This window comes from Hippoglossus stenolepis, chromosome 17 (assembly GCF_022539355.2).
Source record: "Hippoglossus stenolepis isolate QCI-W04-F060 chromosome 17, HSTE1.2, whole genome shotgun sequence".
In the NCBI taxonomy this organism is placed as follows: Eukaryota; Metazoa; Chordata; class Actinopteri; order Pleuronectiformes; family Pleuronectidae; genus Hippoglossus; species Hippoglossus stenolepis.
This window is the reverse complement of record NC_061499.1, coordinates 16094725-16112339: the sequence shown is the minus strand read 5'-3', so window position 1 is coordinate 16112339 and position 17615 is coordinate 16094725. Positions and strand designations below refer to the sequence as shown.

Sequence of the window (17615 nt, the reverse complement as noted above, 5' to 3'; positions counted from 1 at the left end):
GTAATGTGTGCCATGGTCAGTTTTACAGATTTCTCGTGTGGTCTCAGGCAGTGTTGTGCAAGTCCACACTTCATCTTATTTAGTCCCTATGAACCAAGTTATGCAGCATTGCAACCAAACATGCATCCAAATGATGTTACTAGATTTAATGATGCTCCTCCATGTTCATTAGCAGCAGACAGATACGTTCACCAAAATCATGCCCACGATCAATGAACACGCTTTTTCAGCACATTAATGCACAACACTGCTCTCAGGTTTGGCTCTCCCTCTAAAGCAAGTTGTTGATATCTTCTTAACTGTTCTCAAGCTTTTTCATTATTAATAGACAAAATGAGCAAACTTGTGAGAGTAGCACTTGTAAACCAGAATGATTCTTTGCTGTGCATGTCACGCTATTCCTTCCCTCCTGTTGTTTCTTTTCTATTTCTCTACTGTCAACTGTCCCAAGAAGCTAAAAAGCAAAACAAATATCTTTGAAAAGGTTTGCCGGGGTCTTTTTCCGTGGGGAGTGTGCGTGCTCTCCGCATGTCTGTGTGGGATGAAAGTGAGTGCAAATGGTTATTTGCCTCTCTATGTTGGCCACTTGTCCACATTGTCCCCGCCATTTATCCAATATCAGCTGGGATTGGCTCCAGCTCCCCTCAGAGATGAGTAAGCGGTTTAGATAATAGATGGATGGGTAAAACCATTTGCTAAAGGTTTGGTAAAAGCTGTAGTTGTCACTTCACAAGACAAAACAATCAAAAAGTGCTTCTGGTGCAGACATAAGCGAATTAAGCCAAATCAAATGCAATTTTATTCAATATAAAAATTGGTTCCACAAGTCTTGCATGGCCTGTTGAGAGATGGAGGCCCAGCTACTGATATAAAGAGAGGAGAGACACAAGTTATAATACATGAGGAGTTTAGACGACTTAAACTGAAATACAATATGTATGGGGTTTCAATAAATGATTAATAACACACCTGACTTGAGCACACTGTGTACATATTATTGTGAATTACCTTCAAGAAGACGTCACAGGCAAAGAATGAAAAGATAATTTCTCCCATTGTGATCAATATTATGTCTGATATTTACAACTGCAGAGATCAATAGAGATTGTGTGAGGCAGGTTTATATCTGCGCAATAGTTTCCCTTGATGAGAGATAATGATTGTTGTTCATCTTCTTTTATTAGCCAATTCCTTCCTGTAACAGATACGCACAGCACGCCAACACCTGACGTGTATAAGTACTCACGTACTGTATACAGTATGTGTTCATCAGTCTGAATGAGGATTATGGCTGGTATTTAATATTTAATGATCTGGTTTATCTAATGGATTTGTACTTAACTGCCCTGACGTGAGTTATGAAGCTGCATTAATGTCTCTTCTAAGAGCATCAGAGGAGCGCCACATGGAGGAAACACATGACAAAGCTCCCATAATGCAAAGCACCCAAAAACATATGGAAGAAAAATATATAGAGAGGAATCAATATGAGCTCTTAGTGCTTGATAAGATTGGTAAGTCTTTCAAAAGGCAACAAACCAGTCAAATAATAATTTTAGAAAAAATGAAAAAGCAATTTCCCAATCTTTGCAACTGTTACTATAAACATAACCTCTTGATCTTTGGATTCGTTCATATGTTGAATTGTGCAAGCAACTGTAAAGGAGGAGCCATATTCAAAGAGTCATTTATAAAAACAGGTTGGAGGATGGTAATTATTTCTCAAAGTTTTTAAAAATGAATAACACAAGAGCAAAAATGGAATAACTTGTTTAAACCATAGACTGTACATAAAGATGGATGACGCATCTCCACTTCCTTTCTTTATCCAGAAATGAAGCTAAAATATAGCATCAAATAACTAATTAAAGCCAAATATACTGGAAAAATGAACACACGGATATATTACAGTATTACATATACAAAACATTCAGATATAAACAAATACAAATAATTGAACAGATGAATAAATAAGGGGAAAGGAGAAAATGCATACACCAATAAGGGAAAAAGTTAAATCATCACATAGAACATATGGTTCATAAACAGCCAAGTCAGTCTTTGCACAGCATCTATATTTACAAAATCTATATATATTTTTATGGTCTTTAAAAAACTAAAAAACAACTTAATTTCATCAACTGTGTCAAATGAAAAGAGTGTTTAATTTAATTAACATAAGAAAATAAAAAAAGAGAGATACTACTACTACCATTGCAACGTGGCGGGTTTCTAAGTAAAAGCCAAGTCGCCGGGTATGATTTCTATGTGTGATGCCTGTGTTTGCGCAGTAGGAATAACCTATATCCACTCCTCTCTGTCAGGAGTGAAACGCCACAGGCTAATTTATAATTCAGCTCAGAAACCGAGCCGAGCCAGAGGAGGCACGCAGGAGAATGTCTTTCCTCCAGGCATCACTGGAGGGGAGCGACAATTACCAGCCCTTCGTGCCTCTCTGGCCATGTTTGCCTGTGCAGAGACGTGCGGGCTCACATAGGTGATGGCATTTCCCAGTGTTCATATAAGTGAGGGTTAACAACATTGGCCCTGTTTGTCTTGCATCTGCTGAGTTGTGGGATGGGATATTATTTGCAAACATCTCTGACAGGTTGTGTGTCTTCCCTGACGATGAGGTTTACATCATCATTGCAGTCACACACCCCCTTGAAATTCTTTTTGTCCTGCTCAGAGCCTTTCACTTCTTTGTGTCCCGAGCCACCTCTTCATCAAAAAGCATTTTAATTGCTCCGGGTTTAGACATGTGCAATGAACCCTCATCAACTTAATTGGTTGCAAAATATTCACGCACATGAAAGTAGTCAGCTGACTGCAGCATACGCAGCCCGACACACAGCAATGCACAGTCCGGGCTACACAAAAGCACAAAGCGACACACTGATTCAGACTTTAACGGAGCAGCGAGGATGATCATTTATTATAGCAACAGAATAGATGTGCAGGGAATATCTTCCTCCAGAGAGATGCTCCCCTTCTTGAGTAATTGGGGCAAAGTTGGAAACAGTGACCGTAACTTCAGCTCTCCTTGACTGGCCAGCTTGTCCAACAGCCTGTCAACAAAGTATTGATCTTCTACTTTCACTGACCCATTCTTCATCTGGTGTCATGGATACTGAAATTTAAGTAGAAGAACGCACAGTTGGATCGGTGAATTACAGGCCAAAAGGTCCACAGTGGAAAAAAGAGCGAGGCACACACACTTATTCTGGTGCCTAGCTTTATTTGGAAGAAGACGAAGCAAGCAACATATAATGCTGCTTTCCCAGATACACACACTTTTTAAAAATAAATAAGAAAGTCGTGCTGTTATAAAACGAGAATATGGCAAAGATCATGAAATGCAGGAGCAGTTTGCAGAAAAGTAGCCGACGGCAAAAACATGACTGCTCAGTGCAAGTATAAATATAAAATCTGTGCTGCTGCAACCAGATTCTGTATCAAACAATATTACACTTAACAAATATAGATCTTTAGACAAATTGTTCTGGCTCAGTTTCAATTTCTAGCGTAGGTTATGAAACATTTCCCCCGTCAAAGTCCAAAAAGTTTTGTTGCCTGCTAACAACAAAGGGGAAATTAATGTCCACACAGACCTTTCGAGTTCGGGAATCGAGTTCAGACTTTTCGACAGTGCTAATCACAGGAACACAGCGCCGCCCTCTTAGCAAAGACCTAGAATAAAGAAACTTGTATTGGACATTTGTTGGACTGTCACAGTTAACCCAAAACCACAAGTTCGATTTGAAGGCATCACTTCCTTTCACCGGAGAAGATTCCATTCTCTGACTGTTACGTTATTTGCTGCTATGCTTCAGCAGAGATTTACAAATGGAAAGTTTTATCGCTAAAACAAGTTGTACTATGATGTTTGTATAGTGAGGGTGAAGTGTAGGTGGGTCGTTTCCAAAAGGTTTTTAAGTACCATTCAAATACACAACCACATATATAAACAAAGGGCTCATGTTGAAAAACAGGGGAATCCCCCTTAACAGCCGCTCATTGACAATGTGAGAATATAAACAAAACTGACCAGACCTTCATCACAAATAACAGTGTCTGTTAGTGCTAACTAAGAATAACAGATTAATAAACTTAAAATAACAGATAAATACACTTAAAATAACTGACTCTCATATTGTTGAAGGAGCGACTCAGAGCAAGTGAAGGTCTGAGTCTTGTTGGCGAAGCTACTTATCTTTGTAATAGATCCTCGCTGCTCTTTCACCTTGGCTGGTTATATGTGGCTTTATATAATGGAGTCTAGACATATGATTAATGAATGCCCAGTGGTCAAACTGTGGTTCTGTGTATTCAAAGTGTGTCAATGCTGCTGCTCTTTGACATCAAGGGGAACACACTTAACTTCACCGTCACCACTCTGGTGATGGAAAAGATTCAGAAAGAGATTCAACGCTCTACCTGCTGCTGACAATATATTTTCTAAAAATAGAAACATACAAATATAATTAGGTAAAACAAATGAATACAAAGAGGTATAGATTAATATATAAAATAAAAAAGATGACAGAGGTAGAAAGGTACAACAGTGGTTAAAGGGAATGTGCGAAAAAAAGTGTGCATATAGAATGGTTATATAAGAAACAACTATATATTTATTTTGTGCACAAGGGAACGTATACAAGAGAACAACATATCTCCAGAAAAGAGGATAAAGTGAGAAATCTCTTTAATAGCTGTTCTCTGGTCGTATGATCACGCATGATAAAACCTATCTCTCATGTGATTGATGTTAATTGGTGTCATAAGCTGTAATTTTCCTCCTTTCCCCTGAACCACTTCCCTCACCAGACGTTTGACAGTGTGGAGCTGGATCATTAACGCTGACACAGATCTGAGCAAACAGGTAACAGGCTACAAGGTCCAGCTGATGTGTTTTGACTCACCGACAGGAGACGAATTCAATTTAAAACATGTCAAAAAATGAATAAAATGTTATTAATAATAATAAAAGGATAATGAACGGAGATATATCCACAGAAGAGCGAAGCATGTGCCAATTGAGCAATTTGTATTGCATCATGCTCACTTCACATCACTGCTGTATGGTTGCACAGTATTTGAACATTTTACCTTTTAGTAAATGAAATAGTTTCATCATTTGATCCAATTAGACATTTATGTGAACTTTTGTCTTAGTTAGCGTGTGATTTCTTTTGTTATGACCCAATACAGTCGCAGACAGAAAGGAAATGACAGAAGTGGAAGAGAACTTGAGTGGATCACTTTCTCACATCCACACAACTGACCCATTGCATGAAGCAGGCATGAAGGTCGGTTCGCTGCTCATAAATGTAAAGAAATTGTCGGATGCAGTCCACCCTCAGTTGCACATGTTAGAAAGGTGATGGCGTTCTGATGCTGTTCAACCAGCCTACGCCCGCTTTGATCAGTGCATTTCGCGCTGTGGGGAAAGACCCTGATAAGTAGTTCTGAAATTGAGGCCAGAAAATATTTGATGACCAAGATGTTCGTGGGTTCCACATGAGGGAAAATCTCCTTTCGACTTGCAGAGTGGAAGCTGTTCTGGCTGCTCCGCCTTGCCAATTCATTCCAACCTTAATGGAACAGCCAAGCCAGCAGACTTCACCAAAATAAGCCGACATTATGAAGCTGAAATTTTAAGTTTATATGCAAGATCACGCACATTTAGATTGCTCTGATTGCTCAGCTTATTCTCACTGCAAAGGATGATTCACCTGGATGTGCCTCTCTGGTCTGATGGTTATTTCCTGCAGAGGGAGAAATGAGTCCCCTCACGCTGGATGTAGAATGAAGGATATTCCCATAAAGACAAACAAAATTGATGCTTAAATAGTTAGCATGTAGGGAGCTGGTCAATAAGAGTGTCGTTAAGGGAAAACAGCGCAAGGTCATCATTCATGATGCGACAAAAGCAGTCGTCAGAGAATTTGAAGTTGCTCTAAATTAAAGCCAAATGAAATTGTGAATATTCCACATAAAAGACCTCATTAAATACTGTTCAATGAAAGGCTAACACGTTTTTTTATTTTATTATATGTGGTTTACTGGTGATCTGTGTGCACACACGTTTTGACAATCTGGAAACAACACTTAAATATTTTAAACAGATAAAAGCATTTGAAAATAAAATGTTACAGTAGATCAATTGACTTTAAGTTGGTAATTTATATAAAAACAAGAATTATTCAGGTTGGTATTTATTTAATGTAAAATTAATATATATATAGATATGTTTAAATTAGTTTGTGTATTTGTGGATTGAACAATGTATTTGTGAATGCCTTTAATTACAAATAATCACACACTTGTTAGGAGAAGAGTTTATTAGCTGTGCTTAATGATAGATTCAATAAGCACAGCTAATACTATCCATCTGAATGTACAGAATTTTTAGCTCCAAAACTTGGAGGACCAGTTACAGACTGCGGAGCTGATACCTCATGAGATGGAAATATGAATAAATGTTAAGTGGAAAGATCAATAATTTGTGCAAATAGAGTTTTCCAAAGACAGGTGAAACAATGTTTTCATTAACCCTAATCAATACTATTGATCGCGCAGAGAGCCTTTTGTCCAACAGAGCTTAGGTTTCTGGCTTGCTTGTTAATTACTAAGTGATTACAAAGAGCAGCCACAACGAGTCACTCCCTCCACTCCCCTCCAGTCATCCTCTCCTCTCTTATCAGAGCCATCCTTCATCCTCTCCTCCTTCCTCTCACCACCGTCACTCAATTCTTATTTTACTCTGCGCTCTTGTGCATCGTGCATCCTCACAGAACATTACAAAGGACAGCAGGGTGGGTTCTGAGGTCAAGTTAATCTCCATCTTTAAATGTTTTCAATTTACATCTTCCATTCTGTGCAATTGAACGTCTGTCAGAAGAAATGGGTGGAGTAACAGGGGCGAAAACCTAGAGAACAGGAAGATTTGAGCAATTTGCAAATAATAATACGTGCGACCATCGCCATTATAATGTGGCCTCTGCCGTGGCGAGGCAAGTTCGTTCTCATCAACCCGTGTGTCAGAACAATTGATGGGAAAGCACACAGTGCAATAGGTCTTCCTGTCCATAGTGTTGCTTGATCTCACAGGGGATTCATTCACACGACACAGAGAAATCGCCTGAAGCTCGGCAAAGAAAATGGAAAAGTTTCACGTGTGGAAATTAATCCAGCAGAGAAATGAATAAAATATCTGCTTCAATAACCTTTCCTCCATCGATCCGTGTCTTTAGGAGAAGATTTGCACAAATCTAAATTGATTTTGCAGATATGGAATAGTGTTCTTGTTTACAAGAATGGTCATTTGAGAATGAGAGGGAAGAGAGAAGGAAAATAAGAAAGATGAGGAGCTCCTGAAGAGAAATCTGCATAAACATAGTGTGTAAATCAGTTTGTGTTATTCCTCGCCACGCAGCAAGTTTGCAACAGATATTTCCTGATCCATTATTTCCGTCCAGGTTGCGTGTGTGTGTGTGAAGAGGATCTGGGGAGCTGAGGGTCCAGGTGTCTTTTTCACATCACACTTGAAACCGAATTAATTGGGACTCGAGTGCTGCTGCAGCATCTCCACGCGCCACCAGCACCGTCCACATGTTGGCATACATCAATAAGTGGGATAGTGAACCTACTGGCACATGCATGCGTGAGTGTGTGATTGTGGCGGCCGTCGTTGCTGATGCAGCTCAGCACTTGAGATGAGGACGCAGCTTTAAGGCTTCACATGGAGAGGGTTACTGACAGCGGCCGGTTGGGATGGAAAGATGTATGTGACACCATGTGCACTCTGTCAAGTGGGACGACTGCTCAGTTTGGAAGAACTCAGGCGTGTATACGTCATAAGGCCACCATAGTTTTAACAAAAACAAACCGTAGGGCTCATATCACGACAATTCGTGCGTCCCTTCACAGGTTACCAGTTAAATTCAGGATCGATTTCAAGATTCTTTTTATAACTTTTAAAGCTCAACATGGGCTGGCCCTCACATACATTTCGCAGCTCTTGACTCCCTATAAGTCGGTCGTAACCTGAGATCGGCCAGCCTGTCCCTGTTGGCTGTCCCTAGGTCAAGGCTGGCTACTCAAGGTGACCGGGCTTTCTCTGTCAGGGCCCCGAGGCTCTGGAACTCCCTGCCTGAGGAGATTAGGCTCGCCAACTCACTACCGATCTTTAAATCACTGCTCAAAACGTATTTTTACAGGAAAGCATTTCAAACAAGCGACTTGTAATTATTTTCATTACAACAATCAGTCTTACAGAGTTCAAGTGTGATGTTCCTGATCTCTCTCTCCCCCTCTCTCACCCCCAAAGTGCTTGTGTGAAGCACTTTGTAACCTCGTTTAGATAAGTGCGATACAAATAAAGTTATTATTATTATAAAGTTATTATTCTACGTCAGAGCCATGTCAGAGTTAAATGAGAAGATCAATAACTTGCAGTATTGTAAAATGTAATGGGTTCTTCTCTGACCCATTTCACATCCTTGAATGGATCCATCCATCCTGGAAATCCGTGCGGTAGTTTTATTTGCGTAATGCTGGTAACCATGAGACAGCAAACTAAAACAAACACAGACAAAGAAAGTACGTATGTAAATAGGATGGGAAAAGTTAGCATTGCCTGTATATGCAGCGTGTGCACACAGAGTATGCGTCTCCACTCTGATGCTTTTGATTAGTTTTGTTTCTTTATTATATGACATATTAATTATGTATAAACAGAATCAGATCAGAAACCAGGATGTTACACGGCTGTCGTGTAAACGAAAGAAAACATTCATCCCAAAAATTCCCTCTTTTATTTATTCAACCCACAAACATATATAACATATATATATATATATATATATATATATAACTCTTGTCACATTGTCTATAATAATTGTTTTAATTAATTATAGTTTTGTTTGACAAGAAGGTTCAAACCAGTTTTCAAATCTTTGAACACAAATATTCAACATTATTTTGATGTCAGATTCTCTCAACTCTATCTATAGGTTTTGTTTAAAAAAAACGACAGCTTTGATATATGCAATGAATGGCTGGACTGGTCTTTATTATCTAAGGGCACACACACACACACACACACACACACACACACACACACACACACACGCACACGCACACACGCACACACACACACACACACACACACACACACACACACACGCTGATAGAAGCTAACTGAGGAGTGTACAGTATGTAACGTTCCTGATGACACAAGGGTCCTGCTGAGCTAGAAATTGAAGCACAGCTTGACACAGAGAAGCACGACTTACATGAGGGAGATATCAGGAACAGTTCAACACATCTATCACATAAAACCATCAGGTGGCTGAAATATAAATATATATATATAGTATATATACATACATATATATATATGTATATATATCAATGAGCTCCAGAAACTGACTCCTGGTAAAAAATGCTCCTCTGGTCTAAGTGCATATGCGTGTGTGTAAATGTGAGACAATGCCACTGAGACAGATGCATTAATAGATTTATGCATTATTTAGCGTGTTTACAAAGTGTGTACTCCAGCTCTGGCAAATGCCCTCTGCAAGGGGTCTCTGTATAATCTGTGTAATTGTAGATTTAAGTTTGGTTCCTCTTACAGATCGGGCTCCAATGCCAATTAATTTATTTAACAAGCATTCAAGCTCAACCTACCGCTCCAGATGTGTGTTGGATGCGTTGAGACAATCGACTCCTTGCTCGCCTACACTGGGAGGTGAGAGAATAATCCTGTTCAACAGGTTGTCTCCAGGCTGCTCTGACTCCACGTCTCACACACACGCACGCTTAAAGTATACACCTCATGCAGAAACTCAAAAAACACACACATTTGCACACACATGCACGCCTCCCACACCACACGGTTAATTAATTCTAATTTGAACGGCCGTGGCCTCACCTCCTACACTCATGCCTTCTGATGGTGCCTGGAGAAGACGATGCAGCACCTACAGCGAGTGGGAAAGAAAGCGAGACTCGAGCAGAAGCGTAATTCGAGAAAGTAAAAAAAGAATTCAATGTGAGTTGATGTGATCGAGAGGGACACGTCTCTCCTGAGGGACAGCAGGGACTTGTGGCCCAAAGTTCGGCAGCCAGAGGTGTCGGAATTCAAATTTTGGAGGGTTTTAAGATCAGGAAATCCAGTAAAGTTATGTCAGTAAACAGCGTAAGAGAGACACACATGAAAAATTCGACTCGAAACCCTAACCCTAACCCTAACGACGTAATCTACACCATTGTTTTGGCCTAGGGGGTTAGGGTTAGGGTTTCGAGACAAATTTGAATGTGTGTCTGTTTTACGCTGTTTACTGACATAACTTTACCGGATTTCCTGATCCGGTACTACTTCTCTCCCGCTACCAGAAGCAGCGATGCTAACCCTAACCCTAACCCTAGGATTTGAATGTCGGGGCTTACGGACACTTGGATGACACCACAGGAGCAGAATGGAGGCATTTTATGTTTTCTTTCTGTTTTTATATTACGTGTGAAGAAGAGGTCACGTTTTCCCTGAAACTCCAGACGTGTTTTGTGGACTCAAACACTTCACCCACCCCTCCAGTGGCATAGTGGTGAATAGATAATGAGTGAACTTTAATTTTTTTAAAGTGACCAATCCTGTCATGAAAAAAGAAAAGTCAGTTCCAGACAGGAAAGACTTTGCAACCATTTCTTTTTTTAAGATAATGCATGGTTTGTAAATAACGTTACGGCTGGACCAATACAGATTCAGGATGGAAACTCCTACACTTTATAACTTCATAAAGCCAGTTGTGTTTTAGACTCACTGGAGGCTGTAGGGATGGTAATGTCTCCTGGTTTGTCATCACTCAGTCGCCATGAACTTTCATACAGACATTTATGGATCCACAGGGGACACCAGGTGTTGTTTTTCACAACACACTGAAACTGATCCTCTTATCCCCCAAAAGAATCACAAATCACTGCTAAAAATTACATTGGATTTATGATGTGACAATGCTTTGGTCCAAGTTAAGCACAAAAGAAATGGGTTTGTGTTTATGAAAAGATCCTGGTTTGTGGTAAAATACTTGGTTAATAATAATAATAATAATAATAATAATGGGTTTAAAGTGTTTAATAGAAGTCACTGAATGTACAATATTTATCACTTGAGGCAGCTGAGTTCTGAATTACTTCAGTTACGTTTTAGGGACTTTTTGTCAATAATACAATAATAAGGACCTGTTCGTAAACCATGACATGAACAATCATATTCATAGTTTAAAGAAAGCAACACTGACATGTAATAGATAGGGAATGTAAAAGGTAGGTCCCATGTGTTGTAAATGGTCTTATTTCCAATCACCAGAATGCGGAGTAGAAATCCACATTCACTGTGTATATTCTGTATCAGCTCAAGTCAAATATTCAAAGTTGACACTCTGTGTTTGTTTAATAGCTTTACAAGTCTGTGTGATGGAAATATTCTGTCCTATGCATTATTTTATCCACATTAATTCAGCCGCGCACATTTGGTATCTGCATAAGAATTGGAAATAAAGTTCTGGCAGGACAGAATGAATGTGTAATGACTGACCCACCAGCAGGAGTTAGAGGCCTGCAGTTTTTCTATCCTGTGACTTTTTTTCAAATCCTCAAAATTGAAAATATGGGCCAGTAGCTTAATGCAAACAAGCATTAGGTGCTGCCGAGAGTTTGTGTTTGACCAATTAGGATTGTTCCTTTTACTCATACATCTGCACTGGCAGCAGTGGAGAAGATTAGACTTCACAGAAATATATCTTTGTAATTATGTTGTATTTAGATTCTGTTCACTGCTGACTTGTTTTTATATCCCTGTGGGGGCTTCTTAATACTCATAGACCGCGTTGACATGGACACCATTATTGCGACTACTGACCATATTTTGAATTATAGTGTTGTTAACAGAATGATACAATCATATTCCTGTTTACAGGACTCACATAACTGCATCCACTATTCGTGCAACGTTATTCCACAAGACTTAAAACCACAACCTGGAATAATTTAATGTACGATGCTACCTTTTCCAGTTTTGGATGTTTTCTTTAAAGCTACAGCTCCTTTTTATGTATTTCCATCTTGTTTATACCGAGTGGAAGTGTCATCAAGCAGATGGTAACTGCCGTATGTCGACGTCTCAAAATGCTGTGAAAACTCCAATAGGACGTGATAATGCGATTAAGACATATACATATAGACGTGTCTTAACACTATTATTGGTTGGTGAGTATGCTTATTGTCTTGATCGGGTAATATTGGTGTCCAAAGTAGTCATAGTTGGCTTTTTGAGTTCTAAGACTTGGTTTTAGTGTTAGGGTAAGGCATTTAGTTGTGGTAAGGGGGCTCAGGAATGCATTTCACCAAACAAATTGGTGTGTGTGTGTGTGTGTGTGTGTGTGTGTTGTGTTGTCTGTTAGAGAGAGAGAGAGCTTCGCACTCCTGATTTCAGATCCGTTACAATAAAAGGATGTAGTCTGTATTCCTCCTCTGTGACTCCCCAGTGGAGTTAACAGCCTCATTGATGCCACATGTTCTTGTCCACAGCATCTCAGCGGGTAAATAAGAAGAAAAAAAGCTCAGAGACCCTGATCCTGCCATGCAACAGAGGGCTGTTGGCCTTATTAATAAAAAACATTCACGCACAAACAGCTTATCAATAGCTATTGACCCAGCCTGACGGATTCTCTACACTTGTGTGACTGATGAGCCGGTTTAATCCTGCGTGGTTAGACAGGGTGAGGGAGGTGGGGAGAGAGAATAGGGGGGGGTGGGATGGGGGAGATGTCTCACTTCGAGATGCTCGTCTCTGCTTCGGGACATTTTTTTAAAGTGCGACCATCCGCTCACATCTAATACATGCGTGGGTGTGAACAAATACACACACCCACACGTCCCTGACCACACTGCCACCATCTTAATCACACACACACACACACACACACACACACACACACACACACACACACACACACACACACACACACACACACACACACACCCACACACACACACGTACATCTTTATGATAAGAGAAGCTGTGTATTATTGTACAGGGACACTTAATAAAAATGATTTGCTGATTTCCAGCAAATTGTAAATATTTAGGAACTATTCTTGACTCAGGTGATTTAACTGTATAACACACACACACACACACACACACACACACACACACACACACACACACACACACACATGCACGTTGAATTTTATTATGAGCAAACAGACAATACAAATGAAGCATGCAGTTGAATAGAGGTTGTAATACATACACTCAGACCAGGCTCGCAAACACACAGAGGAATACACAGAATGTACACTGAGGCAGCGCACACACACACACACACACACACACACACACACACACACACACACACACACACACACACACACACAGAATCACACACACACACACACACACACACACACACACACACACACACACACACACACACACACACACACACACACACACACACACAGGGTGCTGAGCGGGGAGTATAAAAGGGGCATCCTTCCCACTCAGCAGAGAAGTACTCTCCTCAGTCTCACACACTCCTCCAACACGCTGAACCTCCTTTCTCACGGTAAGACAACCACTTTTTCTTTTTTCATATTTGATGGACTTGAATGTTTTTTAATATTATGAAGGTTTTTTTTTATAGTGTAAAATGTTTTTTATCTTTATAATCAGACTTGAATTCAAATGTGGATTACATTTCTATTAAAACCTATTGATGTAAGGAATCGAAATGTTACTTTATATTTTGCCATTTAAAAATGGTATATATTTAATATTTAAGTGAATGCATCACATTTGGTACATTTCATTTTTGAAGTCATGATACATTAGAAGCTACAAAATAATTTACTTCCCTTACTGTCTTTGATTCTATTTCCATAAGTGAAAACCTGAGATGTGTCCTGAAAGAAAAAAAAGAAAAAAATGTCTGCATTGACAATCAGGTTAATCTGACCTGCTGCTCGGGATCCAGTGATTTACAATCACAAAGCTTTTGTGTTGTGCTGCTGTGTGGAGCTGTGTCCCTGGATGACAGTGTGAATGTGCTGTACTGATTCCCGCGCCTTCTCGCTGCAGTCAGCGTGATCATTAACTGTGAAGAATGGCAGATGGCAGATGGTCTCAGTAGCAGTTTGTCAGTGTGGAAGACGACCAGTGAGTCAGGAGACGAGGACCCCTGCTGCAAACCCAGACTGGACTCAAGTGCGTCTCAAAATCTCTCTTTGTTAAACTTTCCCCATGTGTTTCTCTCTCCTCTCACCGTGATCCAGATGACTACAGGGCTGTGTGTGTATGTCCTGTTGGCGGTCCTGTGTACGAGCTGTTTGGGGCACCCCCTCTCCTCTCAGCACCTAGACGAGGGCCAGCGCTCCGTCTCCGCTCCCTCTGAAGGTACAGCAACGACAAGCGCACACACTCATTAATATTACAGCAAGTTTCCATGACTGCGACATGAGAGTCTATGTGTTTGTGTGTTGAGTAGCCCTCCTTGAGGCTGATAACCACAGCTTGGGAGAGCCCCACCTCCGACAGAGCCGCTCTGTCCCCCAGCTGAACGCTCTTCCTGTGGCTGAGGAGGATGGAGACTCCCGGGCCAACCTCAGCGAGCTGCTGGCCAGACTCATCTCCTCCAGGAAAGGTGTGTATGCGTATGTGTATGTGTGTGTGTGTGTGTACTGGTGTGTGTCTCTGTGTGTCTGCAGTTGGATGTCATCTTGTTACAGGACATAAGGCGACAATGAACGTGTGATACGGAAAAACATCTGGCAACAGTAATATTTACACAAAAAGGTCATTTTCAGAGTGGAGTTCTCTCCCCTGTCAATCTCCCCCCCCCCTCAGTGTGGCTAATTACTGGAATCAGTGCTCACCCAGCTTTGTAAAATGAATTAGAGGCTCTCAAAAGCTTTTGTGGTTTGGAAGAGCGTGTATTAGTGTGCGCAGCCTTCCGGCCATTCTCCTTGTACAGTCTTTTTTCACTCTTTTTTCTTCCATGTCCGACTCCCGGTGGCTTCATTCTATTTTATTTCCCTCCAAACCAACAGTTCAGGGCTCTGATCTGATAGAAACAACCGGGGAATACTTTGCCACTCACATCACACACACACTCAAACACACACATACTTTGTGATTAACTGTGTTCTCTGCTTGGCTTCCAGATACTAAAACTGCAAAAATGTTTTTACATGGGATTACAGATTAGAAACACATATAATACTCTGGTTCTTACCAGTTTACACATTTCGTGACAACTGGATGATTCATTGTCTTGCCTCAAAGGTGATTTACACATCCATGCACGATGCAGTGATCAGATATCTGGCTAATTATTTCTCACATATTATATATTACATGTAGTTTATATTTCACTGTGGCAAAATATTCAGTTGAAGTATTTTGGAAGTAGAAAAATCTGAAACAGACTCTGCAAAATCAATAAAATGTCAAAGGCCATGTTGAAAAAATGTATATGTAATACCCGTGTGGGGGGTGAGGGTCTGTGCTTGTGCGCTCACTGTTCACTTGCCTGTTTCGGTGTAGGAGGTGTCGTTGTCGAGCCTTCTGCAGCCAATCTTCTCAGCACACCAGGGAACTGAAGCATGTGCATGTGTGTGCATGTTTGTGTGTGTGTGTGTGTGTGTGTGTGTGTGTGTGTTGCGTAGGAGGATGTGGGTTGAGTGCAAGCAGCATCCCTGCGAGCGCTCAATTGATTACCAAACGGATGCATGGCAGTCCTGCTTCTCTCCACTCGGAATAAAATAAAAGTCTGGAATTTTTTGGGAGAATAAGAATCAGAGAGTTTTTACAAGATTAGAGGTCAGAGTATGTCGGGGGTACAAGTGCACACACATGGAAAAATACAGGCACGGACACTCAATGGAAGAGAGGGTAATAGTATGTTGTCGGCGTGAAGTCCAGCTGCTTTCAGAACAACCCTTTTGTTATGCTGTGTGTGGAATTGGGGGGGTGGTCAGGGGGGCAATTATTATGTCACAAAAAACAGTTTCACAGTAGAAAGAAAATCCCCAAATCCAATCTAAACGACACAAATCCATCGCAGCAGCCATCAGTCATCAGCCAAATAAAGTTAGGCGTCTCACAGAGCGAGCACTTTCTCCTCTGAAAAGTATAACTTGGTGATGAACTCCACTAACTTCTGAAAGTTTTAAAAGTTGCAAAAAGTGACGACATTCTGGAGATTAAAGCATCAATCACTTAAACTGCATCTCAGTGCAGGATGAGTACTAACTGCGTGATGGAATGAGATTGTTTGTGACCCCCAGAACTGCCAGATCAGCCTCGTGTGATATTTCCAACAGAATGATGATGCTTCAGTTATTAAAAACTGTGAATAGGTCGTTTCAGCTCTGTCTCCATGTCTCACAAAATTAAAAATGAATTCAAATAGCATCACATTGCGTGCATGTTGCTTCCAAAATCAGAGTATTTCAGATGTCCTCCCCAGCTATCTCTATCCAACTCAAAAGCGGGCCCACAATCCAAGTCTTCGTCCTCTCTCTTGGTCTTCCTACTCTGAAGGATATTTATTTCCATCCTGTTCTCCTCCTCCTCCTCCTCCTCCTCCTCCTCCTCTTCCTCCTTCTCCTCCTGCCACTTCTTCTTCTACCAGGTTCTGTGCGCAGAAACTCAGCGGCGTACAGCAAAGGACTGAGCCCCAACCATCGGATAGCAGACAGGGACTACTTGGGCTGGATGGATTTCGGCCGCCGCAGCGCAGAGGAGTACGAGTACTCCTCGTAAAAAGGGAAAACAAGAAAAAGAAGGGGAACAAACCCCATGCAAGCTGGCCCCTCGGTGTCTCACAATAAGAGTCTATTTATGATGTATTTGTTGTACATTTGTTTGTAAAACTGTAATAATGCAATATACATATATGCCAAATTTTACAGAAAAGCTCTCACTGTCCAAGGTTTGTTTGTTTCTGGTTTTTCTCTGGTTTCTTTATCGTTTTTTGGGTGGAAAGGATCCAGGAGGTGTCAGGGTCTGTTGAGACTAACTGGACTGAATAAAGACTGAAAATATCACTCTCTGCAAATGGTTTCTTATGATGCGTGCTGCTCAAATTAAATTCTCTCACGTTCATTAGTTGCATATCTCACAGCAAAATGTGGATTATCTGTGGCACCTCATTTCTGGTGCCGGTGTGCATCAGTATTATGAAGCTTCCTATATCGCAGAGAGGAGGTGACAGTAGGAACAGGTACTGATACTCACTGCACATGGAAAAACACATATGCAGTTGCTCTTAGTCTTTTTGGGGATTTTGAATAAAAGAGTATACACAGTAACTCACCCTCAAAAACGTAATCATTTGAATCAATCAATCAAATCAATCATTTGGTCAAAACTTGACAAAGACTACATTCCAAAATCAGTCTCATATAATTCCTCTCTCATCTGTAACTGGAAAGAGGCAGATGACTGAGCACAGTTTGAACATAGTCAAAGAAACTGGTCGACACAGGTCACATGTAACTCTATTCTGGTGTGTATATATTGTTTTTATATCCACCTTTGTGACAAC

General features: G+C 40.7%; 1 protein-coding gene across 1 annotated transcript; it reads left to right on the top strand.

The window, feature by feature from the left end:
- The first annotated feature begins 13581 nt into the window (after nucleotides 1-13581).
- On the top strand, nucleotides 13582-17115 carry cckb (cholecystokinin b). Its single transcript, XM_035183137.1, has 4 exons — nucleotides 13582-13634; nucleotides 14341-14461; nucleotides 14553-14708; nucleotides 16701-17115. Exons 2-4 carry the CDS (start codon nucleotides 14341-14343, stop codon nucleotides 16829-16831), a joined length of 408 nt encoding a protein of 135 aa, XP_035039028.1. The 5' UTR covers nucleotides 13582-13634; the 3' UTR covers nucleotides 16832-17115.
- Nucleotides 17116-17615: the final 500 nt, after the last annotated feature.

What these genes read in the sequence shown, in the direction of transcription:
- cckb (XM_035183137.1), top strand. Translation starts at nt 14,341, where the DNA reads ATGACTACAGGGCTGTGTGTGTATGTCCTGTTGGCGGTCCTGTGTACG. An exon ending in CGTCTCCGCTCCCTCTGAAG is followed by an intron (nt 14,462 to 14,552) that starts GTACAGCAACGA and finishes TGTGTTGAGTAG; the next exon opens with CCCTCCTTGAGGCTGATAAC. An exon ending in ACTCATCTCCTCCAGGAAAG is followed by an intron (nt 14,709 to 16,700) that starts GTGTGTATGCGT and finishes TTCTTCTACCAG; the next exon opens with GTTCTGTGCGCAGAAACTCA.